This window comes from Pristis pectinata, chromosome 3 (assembly GCF_009764475.1).
Source record: "Pristis pectinata isolate sPriPec2 chromosome 3, sPriPec2.1.pri, whole genome shotgun sequence".
Classification (NCBI taxonomy): Eukaryota; Metazoa; Chordata; class Chondrichthyes; order Rhinopristiformes; family Pristidae; genus Pristis; species Pristis pectinata.
The window spans coordinates 131,142,819-131,170,569 of NC_067407.1; the positions used below are offsets into that span (position 1 = coordinate 131,142,819).

At 40.2% G+C, this 27,751-nt stretch overlaps 1 protein-coding gene across 1 annotated transcript in view; it reads left to right on the forward strand.

Moving 5' to 3' along the window:
* Window positions 1-185: 185 nt before the first annotated feature.
* The window catches only part of kif28 (kinesin family member 28), a 41,069-nt gene continuing 13,503 nt past the window's right edge, over window positions 186-27,751 (forward strand). Inside the window, exons 1-14 of the mRNA XM_052011265.1 lie at window positions 186-239; window positions 1,359-1,550; window positions 3,582-3,788; window positions 5,398-5,433; window positions 6,657-6,881; window positions 9,310-9,464; window positions 13,613-13,724; window positions 18,908-18,975; window positions 19,650-19,792; window positions 20,259-20,380; window positions 21,271-21,361; window positions 23,291-23,351; window positions 24,652-24,775; window positions 25,832-25,976. Coding sequence (XP_051867225.1) covers window positions 186-239; window positions 1,359-1,550; window positions 3,582-3,788; window positions 5,398-5,433; window positions 6,657-6,881; window positions 9,310-9,464; window positions 13,613-13,724; window positions 18,908-18,975; window positions 19,650-19,792; window positions 20,259-20,380; window positions 21,271-21,361; window positions 23,291-23,351; window positions 24,652-24,775; window positions 25,832-25,976 — 1,735 coding nt within the window. The remainder of the gene's footprint in view (window positions 240-1,358; window positions 1,551-3,581; window positions 3,789-5,397; window positions 5,434-6,656; window positions 6,882-9,309; window positions 9,465-13,612; window positions 13,725-18,907; window positions 18,976-19,649; window positions 19,793-20,258; window positions 20,381-21,270; window positions 21,362-23,290; window positions 23,352-24,651; window positions 24,776-25,831; window positions 25,977-27,751) is intronic.

A 27,751-nucleotide genomic window follows, 5' to 3' on the forward strand; every position in this document is an offset into this window, starting at 1 on the left:
TCTTCCCTCTGCACAGCCCCACACAACACTCCCACAGGGAAAGAGATGTGAAAAGCGAGCAGCTCTTAGAAAGGCAGAGTCAGCGTTTAGTGCTGAAATAAACACCAGGTCTAACCAAACTGCTGGGGCGTAGTATTTTTTTATTATTAATTTATCCATTATTGGTTTCTGTGGAAGGACAAAAAATGCCAAGTGTGGACAGTGTGAGAGTGGCAGTCCGTGTTAGAGCCTTTAACCAGGTGAGTGAGTTATACGCGTGTAAGTGGTTCAAGTGTTTAACAGAAAAGTAATTCAAGAAACTATAGCAGTTTCCTTTTACTTTATCACTAAATATTCTGCACCAAAATAGGGAATTATTATAAGAATTTAAATATACATTGGATGAGATCAATTCATCAGTTGAAAATCAAACTAAGTAGCATGAAGAAATATAATTTGATTTTTTCCCCTATAATGAAGTGACCATTGCCATCCCATGCGTGTCAGCTCTTGTACAGGTCTAATTAAAGATGCTATTAATATTTAGATTCTTCTATTAATTTATGGTTGTGCCAATTTCTTGGTCTTTTGCTTGACCAGATCTGCAGTGTGCTCATTAATGTGAGTGAACGACAGTACACGTTTTATTTTAAAATGATATATATGGAAAAGATATTGTCTGTTACCACTGTTAGAAACTGTGGAACAAGTCGTGGTGATCTCCATGTTTAAACTGACATTCATTGTCTCAGCTCTAACATGGAGTGCCCAGACCTTGCTTGAATAAAATGCAGCATCTGTGTTAATTGAGGCAGGAGTCCTGAGAATCCAATTGTCAACAACTCAAAACAAAAAACCACCTTAGAAACACAGAGCCAGAGTCCAGGTTGTCGGTTTCATTAAAATCCTTCTTGTGCACAGTTGAAGCATCAAAGGCACGTGCAGCTTGGTCAGAACCGCAGCTTGTGGGTTTACCAAGGGAATTGCAATTTTCCACCCTCTCCTGCATTTGCTTCACTCAATTCTATTCACACCAATGCTCGCTTTCTCTTCCTGCCTAAGGACTAGATTCATAGAAACATTAGAGAGCAGGAGCGAGAAAAAGCCACACAGGCTGTCTCCTCCATTCAACACAATCATAGCTGATCATTTACATTGGTACCCTCTTCTCACCTTCTCCCAATGTCCTGTGATCCCTTTTCATTTAAAAAAAATCATATCTACCTCCTTGAACATACTTGGCCTCCCACTGCTTTCTGACACAGGTTCACCACCCTCTTGATAATCTAAAGTTGTCCTGGATGATCCCCACAAATTGACGTCAACTATATTTTAATATTGTGTAACCCCGCCCCACACGTCTTTGTTACTTTTAACAGACCGAGAAGGATGCAGGATGTGGTTGCATAATCTCCGTGGCTTTAAACAGCGTCACAATATGGGATCCGAGAAATCAGAGCAACGCAAAAACTTTCACTTTTGACCTAGTCTACTGGTCACACAGCGGATTTATTAGAAACGAGGAAGGGATTCTTATTCCCGATGGACCAACCAGCAAATATGCAGACCAGGTGGGATGATGTCTGGGCAATACCAGACTTTTATTGTACAGTCTAGTGTGCAAGACATAAGTTAACTCCTCAGTATTGGATTGCTGCATGTGTCCTGCCAAACAAGACACAAACGCATCTGCAAAGTCCATTTGAATGAAAGTATTTCCTTCCAGGAGAGGTCCATTTGCTATTGTGTTTTATCACCAGATGTTTGGGACATGGTTTACTTGTAGGAACTTTCAGAAATCAATTTCTCAAGATTGTATTAGAAAATGGGTGGCTTTCTTTCTTTTGCAATTTCTCAAACTTCTGATGATAAAATGTAATAGCTTGTGTAAGCAATGTTAGAACAGGATATGAAAATACAACGCGAGTTGCAATAATCTGAGGTCCCCTCCCTCTCTCCCACTTCCTCACCCTCTCCCATGCCCATGTTGGGAACATTGGAGATCTAACTGCAAAGATGCTTTGACCCCTTCATTCATTTACATTTGCTGAGGAAATGAAATCAATTACCAACAGTGCTTCGTGGGTTCCCTTGTGTTACCTTAGTCAATGTGGTTGACCTTTAATACTTTAGAAGTATTAGAAATACTTCTAATACTTCTTAAAGAAGCTTGAGAAATACAGCAAGCTGCTTGCTTCTACTGCAGTTAGATGGACAATAAATACTGTATGGAGCAATGCCTTTAAATCATTTCTCCTTTGAAGTGAACAGGTCGATGTGATGAGATCAGAGAAAGTTTGCATAATTATAAAGTGCAATTAAGAACTAAAATGGCTGTGGAATTTAAACACTGCAATTCTGAATTTATCAAATTTGCAAACTTGTTTTTAGTTTCTATTAGCTGATTTTATGTTCAATGCAATTGGTCACATTTGTAAAACATACTCAGCCCTTGTCCCACTGTGTGCTGGTCACCAATCCCTAGGTAAAAGGTCAGGCTGATGATTTTCCTACAAATGCTCTTCTCCTTGCTAGGTTTATAACAACTAACCCAGTAGTGACCGGGGTGATGTCTGACTTCAAGGTTTGTCTTCCTCTGGAGTTAGTTCAGAGTAAAGCCAACCTATTGTATCCATCTACCGGAGGTGTGCAATGGACCTGACTGACGTGTGTTCATGGTCTGTCTGAAAGGGAAGTAGCTGCCTGTGTCCAGAAATGTTGCTGAAGAAGCAAATTCAATTGCCAACGTGGGGTTGCCCAATTGAAAATCGGTGATCCAAATATCCAGGTATCTGTGTATCTAATTTTTGGTCGTGAGCTCTGAACACTTTGGACAAATAAGATCTCTTTATTAGTCACATGTACATCGAAACACTGAAATGCATCTTCTTTGGGTGGAGTATTCTGGGGGCAGCCCGCAAGTGTCGCCATGCTTCCGGTGCCAACATAGCATGCCCACAACTTCCTAACCTGTACGTCTTTGGAATGTGGGAGGAAACCAGAGCACCCGGAGGAAACCCACACAGACACGGGGAGAACGTACAAACTCCTTTCAGACAGTGGCCGGAATTGAACCTGGGTCGCTGGCGCTGTAATAGCGTTACGCTAAATGGCCTTTTGTCACTGACTGGAACCATTAACATTTTCTCTGAGTATCTCTAGCATATTCCATTATTGTTAATAGACAGGTGTAAGTTCTCCAAAGAGAGATTGCAGATGCTGAAATCTGGAGCAACCAAAAATCTGCTGGAGGAACTCAGCACTTTTAAAAGAGCTAATAGAACATTGGCCCTTACTTTGAGATCCAGAACACAAGAACCCAGCTATAGTACGCTCTGGTTGACCATATCTATAGTAGTGGCTTTGTTTCCCTTGGAAATTAGAGGGACTTGATGGTGTAGGTCGAGAGGAACTCTTTCCTCTGGTGAAGAACTACATTAGAAATTAAGGGCAGGCTGTTTGGGGATGTATCAAGAACCAAGCTGTGAAGGTGGTTTCATTCCAGTTGAATCCTCTCATCTGCATGGAGTTAGTTTTTTCAGGTAAGAAAAGGAATGAAGCAAAGGCAAATGTGTAATTTTGTTTAAAATTTGCTTCCTTAGAAAAGGGTGTTCAATGATCTTGGCCAAGAATTGTTGAGCAATGCGTGGCAGGGATACAACACTACACTGTTGGCCTATGGACAGACTGGTTCAGGAAAAAGTTACTCCATGATTGGCTATGGACCAGACAGAGGAATAATCCCATTAACTTGTGACGAGTTGTTCAAAGCCATTAAACAAGATCAAGAAGATGATAAACAGTACCAGGTAAGAATTAGCAACCATTATGTTGAGGTTTTTAGTGGTTAGTTGGAATCAATAGGTGATTGGTGGAAGGCACAGCTTTGAACTGTATAGTGCGTATGGAAGAGATGATGGAGATGAACTGTAATTATGTGATGTAGCTTCAATTCCTAAAAGATGTTTATTTAGAAATTATTAGAATGGATAATTATCCCATCTTACTTTTGTAGCTACTCGTTACAATGGCTCAGAAGGTTGGTAGAAAAATCCAGCTAGCTGCTCCAATAACTGTTATCAAAGAACCATTTAGTTATCAACCAGATGATCCCTCCCAAAGATCCCTCCAAAGCCCCAAGTCTGTTAATTATCAATCCCCCACAAAATCAAGGTGATGACTAAAATTAAAGGAATATTGGCATGCCAGAGGATACAATGAGGAATCAAGACCATTTCAGGTGGTTAGTAAGATGCACGTGTTATGGTGGAGAAGGAAATATGTGGATGACCAGGGATGATCATTTGGAAATATATAAGATCCAAAGAGGCATGACGTGGTAGCAAAGAGGCATGATGTAGTAGCTGAATGCTTCTACTGATGGGACAGTCTCGAACAAGGGACATAGTTACCAGTTAAGGGGATGGTCATTGAAAACTGAGGTGCATAGGAATTTCTTCTCCTAGTGGGTAGTAAATCTAGGGAAATTCCCTACTGCGAGGGTTGTAGAGGCTGCATCATGTAAGGTATCTAAGATGATGTAGATAATCGTAGCATCACTCCTCGGGGAGTTTGGGATAGACGATGGTTACCAGCTTTGACAGCAACTTCTACGTAGAATAGAAGATCAACTAGAACAGCAGTCGGTGCCAGTTCCTACACAAAACAGTCCAAGAACCACACCACCGCCGCATTTTCTTTCCTTCATCCCATTTTCCTTTGACCTTTGAAGGTTAAAACCGAATCTGTTTTGACCTCTCTGTCACAAAACATACCTAAAATTCCAGCCGTGTTAATCCCCTCATCAACATGGAATCAGGTAAGAAAAGGGATAGTAAGCAAAGGCAAATGTGAAATTTTGTTTAAAATTTGGTTCCTTACGAATTCTATGCCCCTCATAATTTTATAAACCCATCCTCCCACATTCCATTGAGAACAAACCCAGCCTGTCCAATCTCTCCTTATAACTACAGCCTTCCATTCCAGGCAACATCCTGGTGAATCTCTTCTGCGCTCTCTCCTGTTACCAGAACTGTACACAATACTCTAAGTGTACAGTATTACACTGTAATACTGTAATAAGTGTAATTATTACACTCTAGTTAATGTTTGTACAACTGCCACATGCTATCACAAGTTCAGTTTTAAGATCATTAACAAACTGCTTAAACATTGCTGTATAATCAATATTATCAAAATTGGCTTGAGTTACCCTATTCTTACCCACTACATGTTTTCAGACAATTACCATATTTTACCATTACCAAGTATGGTAATTGTCTGAAAACATATAGTGGATTACCATCTGAAATACAAGAAGAGGTTAATGATGCAAGAGGGATAAGACTGTGTTATTAATGGATTATTTTGATGAGTGTGACCTGACACTGAAGTCCCAGATCATTTTTTTCTCCACAGATTTATTTCAGCATGTTGGAGATCTACAATGAAAAGGTAATCTTTTCTCTTCACTGGCATATAAATGTAATTTAAACGGTGACTGATCTTGCCACAAGTATGTGCATTAAATTGATGCTTTAATGCTGGAAAACAAAAGGAAAGTATCAAGGGAATAAGCTGAACGGACTTTACACTGTGTTGGAAATCAATTTTCCTGGTGTGCATATTTTTATAGAACTATACCAAGAATTTTTGCACCTTAACTACAAAATGACCTGTTGGATTGGTTCCAGTGAAATAAGTAAAATAGTATTTTACATGTCAACAGTACTTCAGTTAATTAGAAAACAGTGTTCTGGTTGCCTCACAAGTTTGGCATTATCTTGGGCAGTTTTGGTCCAGAAGTGTTTGTATGGAGTCTGTGTGAAGAACGAGCTCTTTGTAGACACAGTCACATGAATCTTCATTTCCTAAACTTGTCCATTGGCTGAAACTTCCTTTTCAAGAAATGCTGTTCTTAAACAGTTAAGTATCAGTTATTGACAGATTGAGACTAAAGCTCTGCCTTGGCATGTAAAGTCCTCCACCTCAAGTCCAAGCTATGGGTTCCATGCCAAGTTATTTTTCTGTCCTTAATTTTTGTGTGTTTTTGGGGCAGTTCACCGTCCATAACTGTGACAGTGTTATCCAGTTCTGCCCATCAACAGGCATTCACCTAAACGATTCAACGGAAGTGGACACACCAGGTTGTTGCAAGGTGAGGCTTAATGTGATTCAGCAGCCCTGTGATGTCATGAATTAATCACACACATCAGAGTCAATAACAATAAATGCAAACAAGGAATGGATTGGAGTGTTTAGCCAGAATTGCCAGATGGCTAGTCCAGGCTTAAAACAGGAAAATAGAAGAAAGGTAAGTGAAAGAATTGAAACTAAACTAAATACTAAGGAGCTTTGAAAGATCAAAAGAGTAAAGCTAAACCAATTAGATAAAATGAGAAAAATCAATAATTAAGGTTTTACATATTTTATTTAGTCATCACTCACCTCTGAGATTATGCAGGAAGTTTCCTTGACCTTTTACCAGGGAAACCTCAGCAATTTATATAAGTTTGATAATTATCCAGCTATATTTCTATAATGTTATGGTTTATTCCAGTCCGCTTCACTTGAAAATTATGAACAGACTGACCCAGAGGGATTGGAATCCCTTTGAACTATCCAGAGGTCTAAGAGTCCACATAACTGGTTAGTTTTACAACAAACATCTTTTCCAGGTGATCGATTTGTTATCAGAAAGAAAGCAGCCTGGAGGTCTGAGAGTGCGAGAAAGCTCCCAAAGGGGCTTCTACGTGGAGGATATAAAGTCAGTGCCTTGTGAAAACTACGAGCAAATTGAACAGTTGATGAAGGAAGGAACTAGGAAGAGGAGCACAGCATCCACCAATATCAATATGACCAGCAGTCGTTCACACATGATCATCACTGTACAGTTCAAACAGGTACAAGCTTGTTGGGTCAATTCGCCAAGGTGGTTCATCTGGCAACATTAATTCTAGCAGGTTTTTTTTTGTCAGTAACTGCTGTCAATTGAAATAACCTGGCCAAAGTTTATCATTAAATTAAGGAACTGCTCTTGGGTCCACTGACACAATTTTGCAGATGATGGGGAAACTGGATATGGGGTAAACAGTGAGTCAGAACGAGGAGATAAGTAGTTGGGAGAAGGACAGCTTGTGGCAGATGAGATTAAGTGTTGCAAAGAGCAAAGCTGTTTGTTTTGGGAGTTAGAAAGTGGCAAAGCAAAATAAAGCTAATTTTAAAGAGGGTGCAGGAACAGAGAGACTTGACACTGCATGCACATGTTTTTAAAGACAGCAAAATATTTGTCAACTTAAATTGCCACGGGAAGTCACACTGAACTTCTGTAAAACAATGGTAAGCTACACTAGTCAATTTTGGTCACTTGTGCTTCAGGAAGGATGTTCAAGACCTTGTAGAGAGCATAAAGGAAATTACAGGAATGATAGCAGGGCTGAAAGAGATCAATTGTATCTAGGATCAGAAAATCTAGGATTGGTGAAACGAGGGACAGGTTTGACGGAAATGTTCAAAGAGTAAATAAGGCAACACTTCCTGGGGAACACCGATTAAGATGATAGCAGAGGAAGCAGGGCTGAAATGCAGCTATAAAAGTTATCAGCATCTGATAGACATGTTCTAGAATGGACTCCCTATAAAATGGGTGGAAGGATAGAAATCAGGAGTAGGAGTAGGCCATACTGCCCTTCAAGCCTGCTCCACCATTCAACCCAATCATAGATGATCATCCACTTCTGTTCTATCCATGTCCTTTGGTTCCTTCAGCATTATGAATTATGCCTGCCTCATTCTTGAGTATATTATGTTATTTGCCCTTCGCTGCCTTTTGTGGTGGAGAATTCCACAGATTCCACACCCACTGCCTGATGACATTTCTCCTGTTCACGGGTCTAAATGGTATACCCTGTGACATGAGGCCGTGACTCCCGGTTCTGGACTCTCCAGCTGACAGGAACATCCTCCCTGCATCTAGTCTATATGGTCCTGTTAGAATTTTATAGGTTTCTATGAGCCCCCTCTCATTCTTCTAAACGCCAGTGAATAAAGTCCTAATTGACCCAATCTCTCATCACACACCAGGAATCAGTCCAGTGAACCTTAGTTGCATTGCTTCCATGGCAGGAACATCTTTCTTCGGATAAGGAGACCAAATGTGTGCACACAGCCCCAGGTGGGGTCTCATCAAGACCCTGTACAGCTGCAGCTACACATCCTTGCTCCTATATTCTAATACTCTTGCAGTAAAGGCCAACAGTAACCTTCACAAGGGAATTGAATAAATATTTGAAAGAGAAAAGTTAGTTGAGCTTAGGGAAAAGAATAGGGGAGTGGGACTAATCAGATTGCATGATAAATTGAGGTTGAATGAGTTCCTTTTAGTGCTGTGTGATTCTAGAAGCTAAGATTATTTTACAGTGGTTGAATATTTTAAACGAGCATTGCATAGACCAGTGAGTTATGGATTATAATCAATGGAATTGCATCAACTGCATAAATGAAACTCATCATAGACACAAGCAAATGATAGCACTGGTGGTAAACATAGTGTTTTTTTCAGAAGCTTTCTGTAACTTGTATGTGTTCCAGGTTTCAGCATCATTAAGATAAATAGACCATTTGTAAATGCACCTGGACATACTTGGCAGCATATTCACTTATGCATCACAAGTTTGCGATTACCAGTAGCTTAAACTCAAAGTTAAACTGGCCTTTTTTATATTTGGCCACCTGTTGGTTTACCTATGGAATTAGATACCCTCAATGATGTTTCAGGGTTTATGGTTTGAAAGTTAGGTGTTAGCCATGGATTTATGATGGCATTCTTGCCTTCTGAGTCAGAAGACTGTGGGATCAAATTCCATAGCAAATATGTGAGCTAAAAGCCCCCACCTCACTGCTCCAAGCAGAACAGGTAAACTTCCCATAATGTTCTGGTCACTACTTAGCCCTAAATCAATATTACCAAACAATATATCTGATACAATAAATATATATATGTAAAAAAAACTATAATAATGGAACTGTGGAATAATCATTCTGCTGTGAACAGATGATTAACAGTAACCAGATCTTGCCATCAAAGTAAAGACATTTTCATAATCTACTAATACTGAAGTACTCTACCAATTGCATGGATTCCCTCACTGCTACATTCAAAGTTATTGTGAAGCACTGTAGTTAATTTTGGGTTGTTTTAAATATCTACTTAATGATATCAAGGCATTATTTAAAATTTAATGAAGTTCACTTTCAAGGGGCTTAAAAAAATTTATCAGTTTTTCAGAACACAAGATCAGCCTGCAAATTATTTGACGTGCCTTGACACAGGTATTTTTAAAAGAGCACCTAACAAAACAGTCCAACATAAACCTGGTGGATTTGGCTGGCAGCGAGCGGCAGAAGTCCTCTGGTTCTGAGGGGGATCGTCTGAGGGAGGGAACAGCCATCAACGTCAGCCTGACCACTCTGGGCAATGTCATCAGGTGAGGAGGCACTTCCTGAAACTGCAACAAACTGTGCAGAACTGCAAGGTGGCAAATTCAAAGCTCCTGTTTAATTTCCTGTATTTTTTGTAAAGTCAACATTGGCCTTTCCAAACAAAAATACCTGGGAATATCATTGTAAATTTAATAACCTTGTTGACTGTCTGTCAAATCTGACAATGACCTCAATTTTCTTCCTGTTAAAGATCCCTGATTGAATGGGATTGGTTAAGTTTAAGGCAACAGGAACAGCATTAAAATTTTCAAAAAATTACTGCAACAATTTTGCTATGCAGTGGAAATGGGAAAGCTACTTAGTCCCACTGAAGTTTATGCCAAAAATGCAGGCTAGTCCTGAAATGACTACATAATTTGAATATGTTAAAGGCATCCATTGATACTTGAGAGGTTGCAGCAGGGAGGCGATGCCTGAACTGGATTTCATGAGATACATAGTGAGTTTCAGATTGTTTGTAATTGACAGTACTGTGATTATTCAGTGATGTGACTGTGTTCTCAACATTATTTTCACTAATTCCTTTTCTTCCTCTCCTCAAGGTGTTGTGAAAAGTTCAGTTTCTTTGGCTGGAATACATTGAACAATTTTCACATTGGCATTGGCGTTTGGAGGTATTTTGGAGGAAGTTTAGCCCAATCCCTCCCAGGATGCCTGCACACATTCAAGCCCAGGGAGGATAACCTGGATTTGATGCAGGAAGCGAAGGCAGTTACCCCTGGTCGCGAGTTTGACTGAGCAGCTGGCCTTCTCCTTCCTGTGAATCGTTTATCCTCTGCCTGATGAAGGGTGGAGACCCTGGATGGTTTATCTCCTGCTCTCCCCACCAGTGTACTGGGGTCATTTCCTGACTCTGTTCTGGTATTGAAGTGGCCCTGGTGCTTGATTGGTTAATTTTGTTTTGTTTAAGCCATGTTTTCCTTTTTGATTCCTGTGGGACGTGGATCAGAGTACAACCTAGCAACCACCTTTTTCTAGTGGAGACTGTGGATGTTGGTGAGGACTGGGAACCTATAAAGGGATAGCACAGAGGTTACCTATAGCTTAGCAACTAACTCCGCACACACTGTTCAAACCTGGGATTTTCTGTACTACACCAAATGCCATTGCTCACGTAGAGTTGTACATCATGGAAACAGGCCCTTCAGCCCAACTCATCCATGGTGATCAACCTGAGCTAGTCTCGTTTGCCTGCAATTTGACCTATATCCCTCTAAACCTTTCCTATCCATGTATCTGTGCAAGTTGCCATTGTTGACATGCCTATAAGTTGGAAGGAGAGTCTGTCCTGTCATTTCTTTCTGCAAATTTTTCTGTGCAACTGGCAGGAATCTCTGTGAAGTTTTCCCGTCACTGTGGCTGATCCAGTGAGGGTTGTGAGTGGAGCAGTGTTTGCTGCTGAACACCATACACATTGGATGGAGAGGAAAAGACCAACTGGTCCACCAAGACTGTGCCACACTCATGATGACGTATTGTCTACACTTGATCTCCCCTCCCTAAGACATGCTAAGACCTCCCCAACCCAGGAGAGGCAAAATAAACCCCTGAGTAACACCAAGCCCAATAAAAGAAAGAAATATTGCTCGCTGCCCTCTTCAGATAAATATACCCATTGGGGTGATCCCATGGATCAATGATTTTGCATTAATGGAGTCTCATGGAGCCCAGTATTGCTGCCTTTGAACTATCCAGAAAATGTTGGTCTGTGAAACATTGGTTTTCTTCTCATTAATTATTTGTGCGTGTATTCATGATGTATTCTAACTGGAGTTCACAAAGTGCCGTCAACAGTTGCATGAAATGGTAACCAAAACGCTCATACTGTTGACTGTTAAATGATAAAACTAGATCTGTACTTTGGTTTGAGTGCTCAGCAGCTCTACGTGAATGAACTAGAATTCTGTTCAGCAGGGAAGGAGCAAACTAAATGTGGTGCCTTTGTCAGGATCTGGCCAGTGTTCATGCCATTCACAGGTCTTCCCACCCCAAATTGTCTCTGGAACATTATATTCCTTTCTCTCTCATCCACAAATACAATTTTCACCAAGAGACATCTGCTATTCCTCTCCCATATGAGAGTCAGTTCCATATTCCAACTCCTCTCTGTGTAGGAGTTTCTGTTGATCCGAGTAGTAAGAGCCCAAGGGATCAGGGGAAAATGACAGGTTTGATCCAATACTGAACTGGCGGCAGGGAACAGAGGGTAGTGGTAGACAGGTGTTTTAGTGACTGGTAGGTTGCTGATAGTGAGGGTTCAGTGGTGGTTCTGATACTTTTCATGGTGGATATCAATGATTTTAAACTTAAATGTAAGGAGCATTTATTGATAGTATAATAGTGAAGAAAACTCCACACTGTTGGATTTATCAACAGAGCGGTCAAGTGGGCATAAACAGTGGCAAATGGAACTCAGTGTGGACAAGTGTGAGATGATGCATCTGGGGAGATCAAATGAGAGACAAAATAGAACAGAGCAGAGAGATCTTGCAGTGGGTAAATAAGATGGTTAAAAGGCATTTGAGATACTTTGTTCTTTTGGCAAGGCACAGATTACAAAAGCAAGGAAATCATGCTGGTACTGTATCAATCCAGGAAGGATGTGATAGCATGAGAGAGGGGCAGAGGGGTAGTGCAATCGCACGACAGTGATTGATGCTACTTCACAGCTCCAGCAACCTGGGTTCAATCCTGGACTTGGGTACTGACTGTGTGGTCTCCCATGTGGGTTTTCTCCTGGTTCCCCAGTTTCCTTCCACACAAGATTTTTAACTGTCTTCTGGAATGTTCTATTAAGCCACTCAGTTCAAAGTTTATCTGGGATAATCTTTGCCAGAAACACCCACATCTAATGAATGTATAAAAATAAGTTCTGATCTACCCTACAAGTCCAAACATCTCTATGTTTTCACTATCAAACCCCTTCGTAATTTTAAAGACTCCATCGAGTCACCACCTCTTCTCCCCATCCGTCACCTGTCTTTTTCTTTTGAGAAAAAGAATTCTGTTCAATCTTTCCTGATTAAGGCAAAGTATTGAAAAGAACTAAAGCAGCATTACTAGTTATTCGGCCTCACAGTTAAAACCGCCCACTGTCACAAGTTAATGAAAGCCCTTTCTTTTATTTGTTCTCTGACCACAGAGCTGGGCCTGGAATCAGTCACTGTGCATGAATGAGCAAAAGTATTCATGCTTTTAAATTGGGAGCCATTGGGAATATACTATCCACGTCCTTGAGGTCATTACAAGTCTAAATTTAGGTCTCATGTACTGTATAATGTTAACTAATCTAATTATTATTCACTTTTACACAAACAGCAGCCTTCACTGCATCACAAGTGAGTACACTAACTACCCATTCTCAAAATGCACTAAAATGTCAAGCATTTCTTTATTAACATGGGTGATTATACAGCAGCACATTAACAGCAACCTGTAAAATATGCATTGTCCTTGAACAGACTCTACCGAGGAAAGGAATTAATAAAACTAAATATGTCAAGGCAGTTCAGATGTATTACAAGTTGTGGTCTCAACAACAGATGTCAATTAACTTTGGCTCTTTCTCTCAACAGTGCTGTTCTGGGGTCTCCATGGTTTGTATCATTAACAATCCCTCTGAATGCTGTCAGTTAAATGTTTCATTTGTGGGTCTTTATCCTTGCTGCCACAGGCTAGGATTAGCCTTGATGAGGGATCGAACTGGGACCTTTGCTTAATGATGTGTTGATACTGCAAGGTCAGACCATATCGCCTACCGTTAAACTGATTGGGTTGGTAGACAATACTAGACAACAGTGCCAGTGTGCTGCAGAAATCATATCCAGGCCATACCAGTGAAGGCTTATTCATCAGCTGGACAGTGGGACACTAGTTTAACCACAATGACACTCTGACAGCTCCCCGACAACTTTTCCTGAAGCCAACTTTTAATTTCCATTATTTTACACTGAACTCAGATTTACAGACTGGCACAATAGGATTTGAATTCTCATTCTCTTTTTACTAATCAAGGCCTCTTGATTATTAGTTCACTTGGAGTCACTGTGCTGCCGTTACTCCTTCCTGCATTGTGTGGTTTAGAACTGATGGCACGTATTATCAAATTTTTTCACTCTGTATTTTTCCCCAGTGCCTTAGCAGAAACAGCTATGGGGAAGAGGATGCTCCATGTGCCCTACAGAAACTCCACACTTACTAAACTTCTGCAACCTGCCCTCGGTGGAAACAGTAAGACTCTGATGGTAAATGCTCAGGAAACTTGTCCTACCTAGGAAAAAAAAATCCATAAGGTTTGATTCCTGCTTCTTTCTCAATCTTAACCATCTTTTTCTTAGTTTCCAGACTGAGCCCTGTTGGACTATGCCTCATGTCTTGTCTTTGGCTTAAAACCCACGTGTCGGTTGGATAGTACATTCAGTGTCTAAAGTTCTGTGTAAAGCCATGGTCCAGATTTTCCTCAGAATTGCCAGCAATTGTGCATCCCAAGTCGTGAAACTATCAGGAAATTTGGAATTCCCACATAAATGTGCTTGCATAAATTCCTGAAATGCCATTGGTTTTAATTTTCCAAACTTTGTTATATTTGAGGAAGGTTCCAGCAGATAACAAAGATGAAATGAAACTCCTTTATTCCAAATGACGTGGAACCCATTTATTCAGAAAGGGAGACAGATAGCAGGAAACCACAGGGCAGTTAACCTGATCATTCATAGAGTAAATGTTTATACACTGTTTAACTACTGGAATGGGCAAGTTGTTTTATGAGAAAGGTTGGACAGGTTAGGCTTGTATTTGCTGGAATTAGAAGACTAAGATTTGACTTGATTGAAACACATAAAATCTTGAGGGGTCTTGGCAGGATAGATGTGGACGGGATGTTTTCTTGTGTGGTGGATTCTAGAACTAGGGATCACTGTTAAAAATAAGGTGTTGTCTACTTAAGACAGATGAAGTGATTTTTTTTCTTCTGTCAATGGATTGAGTGTCTTAGGAATTCTCTTTCTTAAATAGCAGTAGAAGTAGAGCTTTTGAATATTTTTAAGTCTGAGGTAGGTAGATAGATACTTAATAAGCATGGGAGTGAAAGGTTACTGTGGGGAGACAGGATTCGGGGAGACGAGACTAGAGAAACTGGAATCTGGAGGTCAGGCAGCATCTGTGGAGGGAAAGGGACTCTAAACGTTTCGGGTCGAGACCTTTCATTTGGATTGGATTTGGAGTTGAGATTCCAAGTAGTTAATAATGCATTTTAAAAGTTTTTTTTACTGCTTGTGAATGTGACATGTTTTATATTTAATGCAGAGGACTGAGTGTTACTGCAAATGGACTGTTTCTATGATCTGCAGTGAGCTGACGGGGGCTTGCTACCGACACTGACTGACCCTACCTTCAACAATGATATAAAAAATAAATGCAGGTCCCTAAGTAAGAAAGGGAGAATTTACAATGGGGAACAAAGAAATGGTAGAGCAATTTAAACAAATGTCCTGGTTCTGCCTTCACAGCAAGGGTCACAAATGATTTCCCAGAAATGTTAGGGAACCAAAAGTCTATTGAAAAAGCGGAATTAATGGAAATTGGTGTGACTAAAAAATTATGCTGGAGAAAATAATGGCACGGAAAACTAATAAATCCCCTGGGCCTGAATATCCCATCCCAGAGAACCAGAAGAGGTAACCATGGAGATAGTGGAAATGTTGGTTGTCATCTTCCAAAATTCTCTAGATCATGGAACACTTCCTGCAGATTGGAAGGTGACCAATGTAATCTTACTCTTTCAAAAAGGAAGGAGGGAGAAAATGGGGAACTAGAAACCAATTAGCCTTGTGTTAGTAGTGGGGAAATTATGCCCCCATGACCACAAGAAACTGTAGAGAGTTGTGGATGCAGCTCAGCACACCACGAAAACCAGCCTCCCCTCTATGGACTCTGTCTACACTTCTTGCTGCCTCAGTAAAGTAGCCAACATAATCAAAAACCCCACCCACCCTGGACATTCTCTCTTCTCCTCTCACTCAGTGGACAGAAGATACGAAAGCCTGAAAGTACATACTACCAGGCTCAGGGACAGCTTCTGTCCCGCTGTTATAAAACTATTGAATGGTTCCCTAGTATGATAAGATGGACTCTTGACCTCACACTCTACCTCGTTATGACCTTGCACCTTATTGTCTACCTGCACTGCACTTTCTCTGTAGCTGTGACACTTTACTCTGCATTCTGTTATTGTTTTACCTTGTACTACCTCAATGCACTGTGTAATGAATTGATCTCTATGAGCAGTATGCAAGACAAGTTTTTGACTGTACCTCAGTACAAGTGACAATAAACCAATTCCACTTCCAATAAGGAATGTGACTAGAGGACACCTTAACAATATCAGTAGGATTAGACAAAGTTAGTGTGGATACATGGATGGAGGAACAGCATTTGTTTGCTTCATTATAGTGCATGTATGTGTTTTTTTTTGAATAAGTGTAAGTTTGAGGGAGCAGTCTCATTGGTTTGCAGCTCACCTTGATATATTTTATTAGGTAATGAAATTTCTTGCAATGTTGTTTCATCAGCTGGAGACCCTTACTCCTGAAAGTGACAACTCCAACCCTTCTGCTACATAGGGCCTCTCACCTGACATTTATCTCACTAACAAGCACTTCTTAATTGTTCTCTGTATATCTGGGAGCCCTCTCCCCTGCAATCTCCCTCTGCTCCATGGCAGGTAAAATGTGTGTTGCTGCTGTGTGCCTTTAAGGGCTGATGCCCTTCTGTGAATGCAGCTGAGCAGGCTTTCAGCAGCTGCACTGAATTAATTGTGGTCCTGTCGGGATTCATACTGATCCCGTTTTAGAGTAGGAAATATGGGTCTTTTCCAAGGTGGCCCCTATGATGAGTGAAGTACCAAAGAATTAAAACACAAACCAGAAAGCATTGGAGGTAATCAAATATATTTGTTAACTAAATTAAAAAAAAAGCTGTAAATTTGACAAACCGATTTGAGTTTTTTGAGGATGCATCTGGTAGAATAAATAAGGGACAATCAGTGGATTACTATTCAGAAGGCCCTTGAGTCACATATAACATGTCAGTGTGTAAAATTAATGCAGTGGGTTTTGGGGTGCTAATATTGGCATAGATTGAAAATTGCTTGTCAGACAGGAAGCTGAGTAGGAAATAAGGGTCTTCAGCAGTGTGGTTGGTGGTGCTGAGTGAGATACGACAATGATGACTCCAGCTATTTGCAATAGATAGCAACAGTTTGACTGAGGGAACTGAAGGTAATATTTCCAAGTCAGTGAGGTTGTGAGGAGGACGCAAAGTGGCTCCAAGGCAATTTATACACATGGAGTAAATGCACACATACATGGCACAAGGATAAATGTTAAGTTATCCACTTGGGTAGGCAAAATAGAAGGGGATAGTATTATTTAAACAACGAGAGATTGAGAAGTGTTGATGTACAAAGGGACCTGGATGTCTTTGTCCAAAGAACATTAAAAGCAAATGTGCAGATGCAACAAGCAGTTCAGAAGGCAAATGGTATCTTCTGGTTTGGAGTGTATGAGCAAGAATGTCTTACTACAATTATCCAGAGACTTGGTGAGATGCCATCTGTGCACTTTTGGTCTCCTTGCCCAAGAAAGAATATACTCACCATAGAGGGAATGCCACAAAGGTTTACCAGACTGATTCTGGGATGGCAGGGCTGCCATTTGAGGAAAGATTGGGTCGACCAAGCCTGCATTCTCATTTAAACATACTACATTTTGACAGGGCAGGAAAGAGTGGATGTGAGATGGACTCTTCCCCTTGGCTGAAGGGTTAAGAATGAGGAGTCAAAGTCTCAAGATAGTGGATATGACATTTAGGACAGAGATGAGGAGAAATTTCTTCATCAGAAGGTGATGAACATGTGGAATTCTCTACCATAGAAGATGGATATACTTAAGGAGGAAGTAAATGAATTCCTTGACATCAAAGGTTATGTGGAGAGATTGGAAACGTGGTTTTGAGCGATAATAGTAGTGAATGATTAGCAGGACAGAAGGGCTAAGTGTCCTGTTCCTGCAATTTTTCTAAACTCTCACTAGGAGAGTTTTCTGCAGAGTTCCTTTGACAATGTTGAACCCTTCAGATACAAAAGTGCCGTCACCTGGGGCAGTTAACACTTGCCTGCCCATAAAGTCAGATTGTAAACTGTAACACCTCCCAACTTAGACTGTTAGAAATTAAAAACATTCAGTAATGTATACATATTGTATACATACTAAAGTCTACATTAGCAAGACATTAATTAGAGAGATTTTAAAAAAGTAAACAAATAAGCTATAGATACTATAGCTTTTAAATTAACACACTTTTTAAAAGCTGCTGCCTGAGTCACTCATCAATTAAAATCTTCTCTCTCACCAATCCTTGCACAGCCGCAAACCTGCTGATGAATCCTTGGAGGATTTGCCTTTGTTAAGTACTGGTCAAGTTTGGCTCTGTCAATGGTGTATTGCTGTCTGCAGAGACATCAATCACTGACAATAGTCTCAGAATTTCCACTTAGATCTGCACATTGGTCTTGTGTAGGAATGGCGTTAAACATCGGTAGTTTCACTGTACTTGCTGAAAATCTGGGCTACATTCCCTTTTATTATCAGGTTTGAATAGTGTTAGAGGTTGGGTCAGTCACCTCTGGAATTTGAGATTCTAATGCAGCTCAGTGCAAGCAATCTCCTGGCTACAAAATTAAAATGCTCACTTTAACCCATGAAATGTTGGAGTATATTTACAACATGGAAGTATCCCTAACTTGGGATGAGATGGTGCTGAATCAACAATCTCATGCTGAGAGACCAGCAACCTAGCCATGTGAGGAGATGGTTACACTGATACAGTGGTTCATTATTAGAAGGAGAAAACACACAGGTCCAAGGGACTCCTACCTTCACCGAGTAATCATTAAGCACATTAAAGCTGTGTGTTTGTGCATAATGTGTCCTTGTTCAATGAGCCCCTCCAAAAGCAGTCAAATTTAAATCTCAAGAACTCAAGAAATTAGTAGCAGGACAGACCATTTGGCTCTTCAACTCTGTCCCACCATTCAAATATGATCATGGCTGATCTATGCTGGTCTCAACTCCTCTTCTGTGCCAGTTCCCCATAACCCTCAATTCTTCGATCTTTGCCTCTCTGTACATATCCCTGATCATAGACCACTCTTCCAAGGTTGGGAATAGATTATGGGAAGATTTCTATTTTTGCTTGTTGTAAAGTAAGGGGAACAGCAGAAGATTTTCACAATTGTCAGGCAGGGGGAATTACCTTGTATCTACCCCACTTGGACTGATTAATGTTGACGTCAGTGATCCCTTCTCACTCTGCTATTCCTCTATTTGATGAGTGCAGCTTTCAAGATGAACCATAATTTCTCTTACAGATCGCAACAGTCAGTCCAGCTGACATCTGTTATGAGGAAACTCTCTCAACATTACGTTACGCTGAAAGGTAAAATAATGGGGGTGTTTTATTGGGAAAGAACTGAGAAGATTTCCTTGCATTCTTAAACCTGATTTGTGCTATTCCAAAGTGCTTTACTACCACTGAGGTTCTGTTGAAGTGCAGTCACTATTCTAATTAAGGAAATGTGTTAGCTAATTGTCATAAGGCAATTTGATCTCATTGACTTGAATGTAATGATGAATAGATTTACTGCTTTTTGGTGATTTTAGTTGAGGGATAAATATTGGTCAGAACATGCAGGAAGAATTTTGAATAGTTATCGGGATTTGTTTTAAACTCCATGTCAACAAGAAAGGCGGGGTTGTGACCTATCATTAGAATGATGGCACTTCTAACACTGCGACCTCAGTACTGCATTGGAGAATAAACCAAGGTTCATTGCTTGGCTCTACAGGAGGAGCTTGAACTCATGATCTTCTGACTCCCAGGTGTGAGGGCAGCACATTGAGCTGCCCAGCTGGCAATTTAAAGTGGATTTTGCTTCCTTAGAGATACATGAATCTTTGGAAATTTCTTCTCCTGAGAGTACTGGAGGCTATTCAATATATTCTAGGCTAAATTGGCTTAATGGTCAAGTCAATGACGGAAATGGGATTGTATGGATTAATCTCCCTGTTCCTTGTGTTTATATGTCCCCTTATGCATTTTAATGCCCAAAGGACGAAAAATATTCAGAACAAGGCTGTGATAAATGAAAATCCAACAGAGCGACTTATTCAGGAGTTAAAGGCAGAGAATGCCAAGCTGCGATTAAAGATCTTGAAGATTAGAAACTCTGGACAAAGGGTACAGGAGGAAACGGGTAGGTACCTCTGGCTGGTGAAGTACAATGCAATAGTTTTAGTTCTTAATTCATGAGTACTGTGGTCTGCTGTGTTGTGTTTCTGGATGAGGTTAGTTGGTGAAAGTCCTTGAGCTAAATTAACAGGTTTGCTGTTTATGTTCCTGATTTGCTACCTGGAAATCAAGGCCGGGATGGCCAATTGTGAATATCTGAGGAGCTTGCACTTAAGCAGGAGAATGATCTAAAATATGAGAGCAAAAGCAATCCAAATCAAACAATTCCAGCATTCCCTGAGCCTCACTCTGCAGCACTCAGTAATCTTCCTCTCACTGCCAGCCTTTGGATCTTCTCGTCCCCAACCAGCTTAAATTCCTCCCCTTCTGTGCTCTTCACCACCCCTAGCACTTGGTCTTTGTTGAGGTATCTCGTGCTCCATCATTTCGTTTGGATCTAATTCAAAGGTATGCTGCCCTTTCCTCACCAGAGGAGTTACGAAGCCTGCTGGCTGAGAATGAGCTCCAGATGGCGGAGATTCAAACATCTTGGGAGCAGCGTCTTGAGAAAGCGCAGAAAGAATGGAAGCATCAATACTTAAACCTAATGCAGGTAAGGATGACGAATAAGGGTCCTGTCTTCAATCGGTTCATTAGTTAACATGTGCGCAATCAAAGTGCAAAATACTGCAGATGCTGGAACTCTGAAATAAAAATAGAAAATGCTGGAAATATTTGGCAGGTCAGGCTGTATCTGTGGAAAGGAATAAAGAGATAACATTTCAGATGACCTTTCATCAGAATGAGGACAAATTGACATGGAGCATTCAGCTGAAAATGGATCATTTTCCTTAAATATTGTAATATACTTTTAATATAAGGAAAGTGAGCTTTCATGAGAAAGTATCCATAAAAATGCATATTAATAAAAAAAGTTGTTGTTCTTTTAGACCCAGAAATAGACAGTAAAGACTCTCTGCCAGGACACTTAACAAGTAGCACATCAGAGAGTAAAAAAAACCCGAAATAGGATACTTAGAGCTCAGGAGGAAATAGGTGACATAAATTCCAACAAATACAATATAACTTCTGCCAGTATGGGGAGTTACAATCCTAGTAAAACAGAACATTGAGAAGAAAGGCTGAAGTTCTAAAACACCAGCCAGAATGTAAGAAAGTTGTTTGTAATTTGGAACATCTAGTATTGGTATTGGTTTATTATTGTCACTTGTACCGAGGTACAGTGAAAAACTTGTCTTGCATACCGATCATACAGATCAATTCATTACACAGTGCAGTTACATTGAGTTAGTACAGATTATAGTAAGGGCAATGAGTAGATCTGTAGAGAGCAGTTTGCAACGTGTTGCCACGCTCCTTTCTGAAGTTATTTTGTTAAAGTATTAATTGCAGCAGGATTGTGTTGTCACCAAATTAATCCAACTGGTTTGAATACTTGATACAATGGAAAGCATCAGTGAGCTTTTTACATCTGTTTTCTAGGAACGGCTCATGATTCAGTTATACCCCTATCTGTCGAATGTGAACGTGGACCCACAGCTCTCTGCCTTCGTCAGGCACTTCATCCAGGATGGTACTGGCCTCTAATGCTGTGCACTGATCCAAGTACACGTTTTACTTGCTCCCCTTTCTGATGATTTTGATCTTTATCTGGACTGGGGTCAAGTTACTTGATAAATTTCTGCATTCTCATTTCTGGAACTGGAAAGAAAAGGGTTTTATCTTTAGGAGAATCTATTTGGAGGGGCCTGGTGGTTCTTTAGAAATTGTGAAGATATGTGGTCTTCTTTCCAAGTTGTGTCTTTCCTAAAATCACCTTCTTTAACCTTCCACCATTATCTCTTCTGTCCCTCAGTCATTCCTGCTGCCTTTGTTACCACAGACCACTGCCCTATGACGTTTTATGGCCCACCATTAGATGAAAGGCTATTCATCACTCGGTGTTTTCCGGGTCTGACTGAAAAGTCTTTAACCATTTTGAAACAGAAGCCTCAGTTTTCATGGGGGTGTGTCAGAGGCAGTGGGGTTGCAAACAGGGGGAGCCCAGAAGCAGGAAGAATGTTGTTCATGGGGTTGGGTTCAGTCTGTCAAATGCAGATAAATTTGGAGGTGTCCATAAGGTGTGTGACACTCCAGTGCCACAGGCAATGATGGTAATGCAGTTACTTGTTGAAGCTAACTGTTCTCACCTACTTTTGTTTGCAAGGTTTTCCAAACCCTGGAAAATCTGAACTGTTGAATGGCGAGGGTCACAACCTTATTTCAATAAATGACTAGCCTTCTTTACCTCATTCCTACAACCATGGCTTAAACAAGAAGCTGGTTTGTGTAGGGATCAGGTTTCATATTTTTGGAAATTAACATGATGTTAAATCCCCCCCCACCCTGTTAGCTTGGTTTCGCTCTCTGTAGACGCCGGCCTTTGACTAAGTGTAGCAACCATCTACCAATATTTGTTTAAATTGGCCTCAGCAGGCTCACTAAGGTGTAAAGCAGAGATCAAAAGTTGATTTTATAATGAAGGACCCTCTCTCCTATTCTAGCCTCATGATTCAGAGCAAAGCCATTATTGTGCCCAGTAATTCTCCGAACTCAAGTTGTGACACCAACTATCCTGTGCTGCCCCTGGTCCATTCTTGTCTGTTTATTGGATGTTGAAAAGCTCATTCCAATAGATGGAGGGTGGTCCTAGGTGTAAGATCTTGATGAGATGGAGGTGCTTATCAAAACTCTGGATGATTCCCTGTCCCATTAAAATCATGAGCTACTGGTGCCTGGTTTCCTAACGAGCGCAAACGCCTTGCCACAGTGTGGCATTCAGACTCTGAATCAGTTCCATGGGTCAAGAACTTAAGGCCAAACTGAAATAAAAGCAATAAAATATCAGGCATCAGATTGATTGGTTAACATTGTGGATAAAATAGCATCAGAACCAGTGCAGTCAAATGTTTCATGACTCTCAGTACTTTTACTTCTCACAACCTTGGGACATTAACTTCTCATTTACGTATTTTCTCCACTCGATATAAAAATAGGAGGAGGAGTAGGCCATTCGGCCTATCATGCCTATTCGACTGTTCACTGTGATCATTCACTTCACTACCCTGTACCTGCTTTCTCCTCCTATCCCTTGAGCATTAAGAAATATATCTACCTACTATATCTAATGACTTGGCCTTCATTGCTTTCTGTGGTAGAGAATTCCACTTGTCCACCACTCCTGGGATTAACAACTTCTGATCTTGATTCTAAATGGCATACCCTGTGTGCTGAGGTTGTGACTCCTGATTCAGAGCTCTCCAGCCATCGGGAATGCCCCCCCTGTATCTAGTCTGTCTCATCCTGTTAACATTTTATGGGTTTTCTCATTTGTCCAAACTCCCAATGAATATAGGCCCAAGTGTAAAACATCCCTGCTATTTGCCCAGTTATAAAGAATGATGTGGTATCACTGATATTTCAAATGGAACAAATAACTTGGCACGCCTGTGTTTTGTTCCAGGAGAGTGTGTCGTGGGACAATCTGGAAATTTCCCGCGGGCAATTGTTATTAAAGGCTTAGGGTACGTGGGAACCTCAACAAAACTATTCAAGAAATACAGGGATGATGTGGGAATTGCCAAGTGAAAAGTTCTACAAAAAAGTAACAAATCCAGGTTTTTATAACTGAAAATGATTAATATGTGAATGGGGGGGTTACTAAGATTTATTATCCATGTGATGTTGGTATTATACAGTGCAACCTCATAGCTCATTTGGGAGAAAAAACACTGTCTTGGTATCAAACTATGGAAAGCAGTTTTAGAGTTGATTGATCCTAGGTGATGAATTTAGCCAATCTCAGTTCTGTCGCCTGGGAAGGGCTACACTTCTATCAGCATCACAGAGAGAGGATGACGTTTCCCATTTCTGACCGTTGTGGCCTGCTGGTACAGTTCAGGGTAAGACAGAATCTGGCTCAGCTCTGCTCTCACTCATCCTATTATTCACAGAAGAGGCTGCAAGCAGCACATATGATTCAGTGTGGAATATTTTGGTGAGGAAGCATACTCATTACAAAAAGATGCTTAGGCCAAACAGAAATAAAAGCAATAAAATGTGAGGCATCAGATTGATTGGTTAACACTGTGGATAAGACAGCATCTGATCTTAACTGGGTAAGCAGAGCTATAGTGGAGGTTCAAGTAAATGATTCCTTAAAAGTACAGGTGGGGGTATACAAAGCCAAAAATTAAAATTTTCGTTTTATTAGCAGAAGCATAATGTTAAAGGGGACAAGAAGTACTTAAAAACTTCTATAAAATATAGTTTGGAAAACTGCTATTTCTCATTTGGATGTGGGTACCTCTTAGTGGAATGATGATTTAAAAATTATCAAAAGCATGCAATGTAAATTCATCAAAGCACTGTCTGATAGTTCTGAAAAGGGACAAGAGACTGAGATGGGTTACACTGTAGCAAAGGAGACTTAAGAGCTTTTGTTCAACGTATGAAGGATTTTGATAGCTTAATTGAGGCAAAACATTTCTTTCGGATACAGAGGTCAATGATAAGGGGTCATGAATTTAAAATAGTCAAGAAGAGTTATAAATTTCTCTACACTGAGCTCTTGGAGCCTGGAATGCTCTGTTATAGATGAGGCGAAGATGATTACACCTTTTCATAGAAAATGTGATAAATATTTGAAATGCAGATCTAGTGCGATGATTGAACCACTCGATGTGGTTTCATGTGTGGTGATGTTAAGTTTTACAGCTCTATTATCTACACAATGTGATGTGGTGCTCTGTATATATCTTGAAATATTTATTCCTTGAATGAATGTGATTTGTTTGGCCATTGAATGTAATTTTTCTTGTACAGTATTGCTGATAAACACGCCACCATCACAAACCAGGACAGCAAAGTAACCCTGGAGCCACATGGACAAGCCAGAGTGATTTTAAACGGGGTCCTCATTCATACCAAAGTTCAGCTTAGACATTTGGTATGTCTCTCACTCTTAAAAGAAAAGAGTAATTCTTTACACAGCCTGATGTGTTCCATCCTGAAAGGAGTCTACACTATGTTCTCCCTTCTACCTTATTATATTGTAAAAATGTTTCTTATGCTCGATGAGTAATTCAACAATTTCAAATGTAAGCTTAGAAAACTACAAAATTCTTTATTCAGTGAAAGTTTGCCATTTTGCACCTAATCTCTCCAATTTAGGTTTCTATTTCCTTCTGGGACTGGGTTCATAATCAGCAGTGAATGAGGGGATGCTCTAAGTATTTTGCACAAGCCCATCCTTATACACACCATCTCAGAGTATAAAATAGTTCACATTGAGACACTAATTGAATTTAATTAGCAAGACACTACACAAGAATGGTCCTAGTGAGAGACAAAGATGTCACAATGACATATTCCACTGAAATTAAGCCAAATGTTGCCAAATATTGTACTCATTTTGCATTAGACTGTAAACTTGTGCACAGGTATTCTCAGCAACAGGAACCTTCACCTCATTGAGCTCGGTAATACTTCAAACAAACTATTTAAGCCTATTCCTTACGAAATAGGAATCAAGACCCTGAGATCAAAAAGAACCAGAGTCTGGGCAGGAGAGGATAAATTAATATTAATTGTAGACAGCTGTTCCATTACACAACCACTAACATCCCCTGCCCAATCAACCAGACTTCTTTCTCATTTCCAATATTTTTCTAACTAATGGATTTATAATCTGTCATAAATCCATAAACCCAAATGCATCTAATAATTTATTATTAAATAAGTATATTTAATTTCTGGTGAATCCATGGGTATCCCCTGGGTTAGCATTCCTCTGTGTGTGCTAAGTGTGGAAATTCAGGAAATGTGCTATTCTTCCAAACCCCTTACCCTTTCTCCTTGCAGTATCCACTGATGCCTTACACCAGCCACGCATTCTTACCAGATGGGAGTGAAATGTTAGTTTTTGCCCAGGATATTTTTGCATTCAGAAAATATAGACCATTAGTAAAACATTTGAATCTTCTTTTAAAATTATTTGCTTCAGGACCGACTTATTCTGGGATCCAACAGCACTTATCTTTATGTGGGATATCCATGCGAACGCAATGATGAGGACTTGAGCAAATATGATTATGATTTCTTCCAGTCAGAGTTGGCAGCAGTAGAAGGCTTTGACAGAGATGCTCTGGGTAAGTAATGTGAAGAAATATAGGTCTAATAATCTTTAGAGTCTCATTACATATTATCCACATGGTAGTACAGTTGTATGATGAGATAGTAGCCCAAAGATAATGAGTATAAATTCTATTAATGTGGCAAATTGTTAAGGTAACTTCAGTAAATCAGATGACATGTGAGCTGGCATTGGAAAAACTGTAGTGAAAGCTTTTACATTGTCTTAAACCACCAACTGGTGCCTGTTGAGGAAGGTAACCTGTTACTGATCTGCTTAACTCAGGACTGTATTCTCACATTATTTGGTTAATCCTTGGTGGCCTCTCACTTATTATTATACAGGAGGAGGCCATTTGGCCCATCAAGTCCATATTTTATTTGTCTGCCTGCACTGCACTTTCTCTGTAAATGCAACACTATATTCTGCATTCTGTTTTCCTTTTTACTACCTCAATATAATTAGTATGGTATGATCCATCTGGATGGCATGCAAAACAAAAGCTTTTCACTGTATCTCGGTACCTGTGACAATAATAAACCAATAAACCAATACTCCTAGAAGATCAATTCCATCCGTCCCCTTATTTTCCCTGTAGCCCTACATTTATTTTCTCTCTCACATGCCCACCAACTCCCCTTTGATTCTTTTGCTACTTCTACAGTTGAAGGGTAATTGAAAGGAGGCAATTAATCTACCAGCATTACCTTTGTACAGACAACTGGCATCTGGCTCAAGGAAATCCCTCAAGTAATCAGGATGCATATTGACTAGTAAAAGTCCTCCTCTTCCCATGAGCACAGTTTTAAAAAATATGTATCAAAAATGCAAAGGCCTAAAGAAATTTGTTTTACCCATATCATGAAATTTCAGGTTAAAAATTATCTGAAGAAACTTATTTCTCTTGGGTCAATAATTTGAAGACCTAGGTTTAAATTCAGAGATGGACAGACTGGAGAAGCAGTTGAAGAAAAATGTTTCACCCAATTGTGAGGCTCTGGAACAAGCTGTTTGATAGGCGGGTGGAGACACAAACCTTCATCACATTTAGATGAGCACTTTGAGCTGTAATCTACAAGACTAGGAAATGAGAGTAATGTGGACATCTTCATTTTTGGTCAGCTGTATTGTAAATTTCTTGTGTGGCAGTTATCCAGAATTTTAAGACAGTATCAATAATTTTGCAAATTACAGATCAGACTACAGACCTCCCCTTCAAGGACGTAACCAAGAGGGTAGGGCAGTGGATGTTGTCTATATGGAATTTAGCAAGGCCTTTGACAAGTTCCCTCATGGGAAGCTAGTCTGCAAGGTTAGATCGCATGGGATCCAGGGGGAGATAGTGGATTGGATTCATGATTGGTTCAGTGGTAGGAATTAGAGGGTAATGGTCAAGTTTCTCAGACTGGAGGCCTATGTCTAGTGGTGTGCCATAAGGAATCAGTGCTGGGACCTTTGTTTGTAATTTATATAAATGATCTGGATGTGAATGTATAAGGCATGGTTAGTAAGTTTGTGGATGATACTAAAATAGGTGATGTTGTACATAGTCTAGAAGGTTATGAAAAATTGCAGGGGGATCTTAATCAGCTAGGTATGTGGGCTGAGGACTGGCAAATGGCTTTCAATCCAGATAAATGTGAGGTATTGAATTTGGGGAAATCAGTGAATGGTAGGACCCTGGGGAGTGTGATGGAATGCAGGGACCTAGGAGTGCAAGTGCACGGTTCACTGAAAGTGGCATCACAGGTAGATAGGGTGGTGAAGAAGGCATTTGGCACGCTGGCCTTC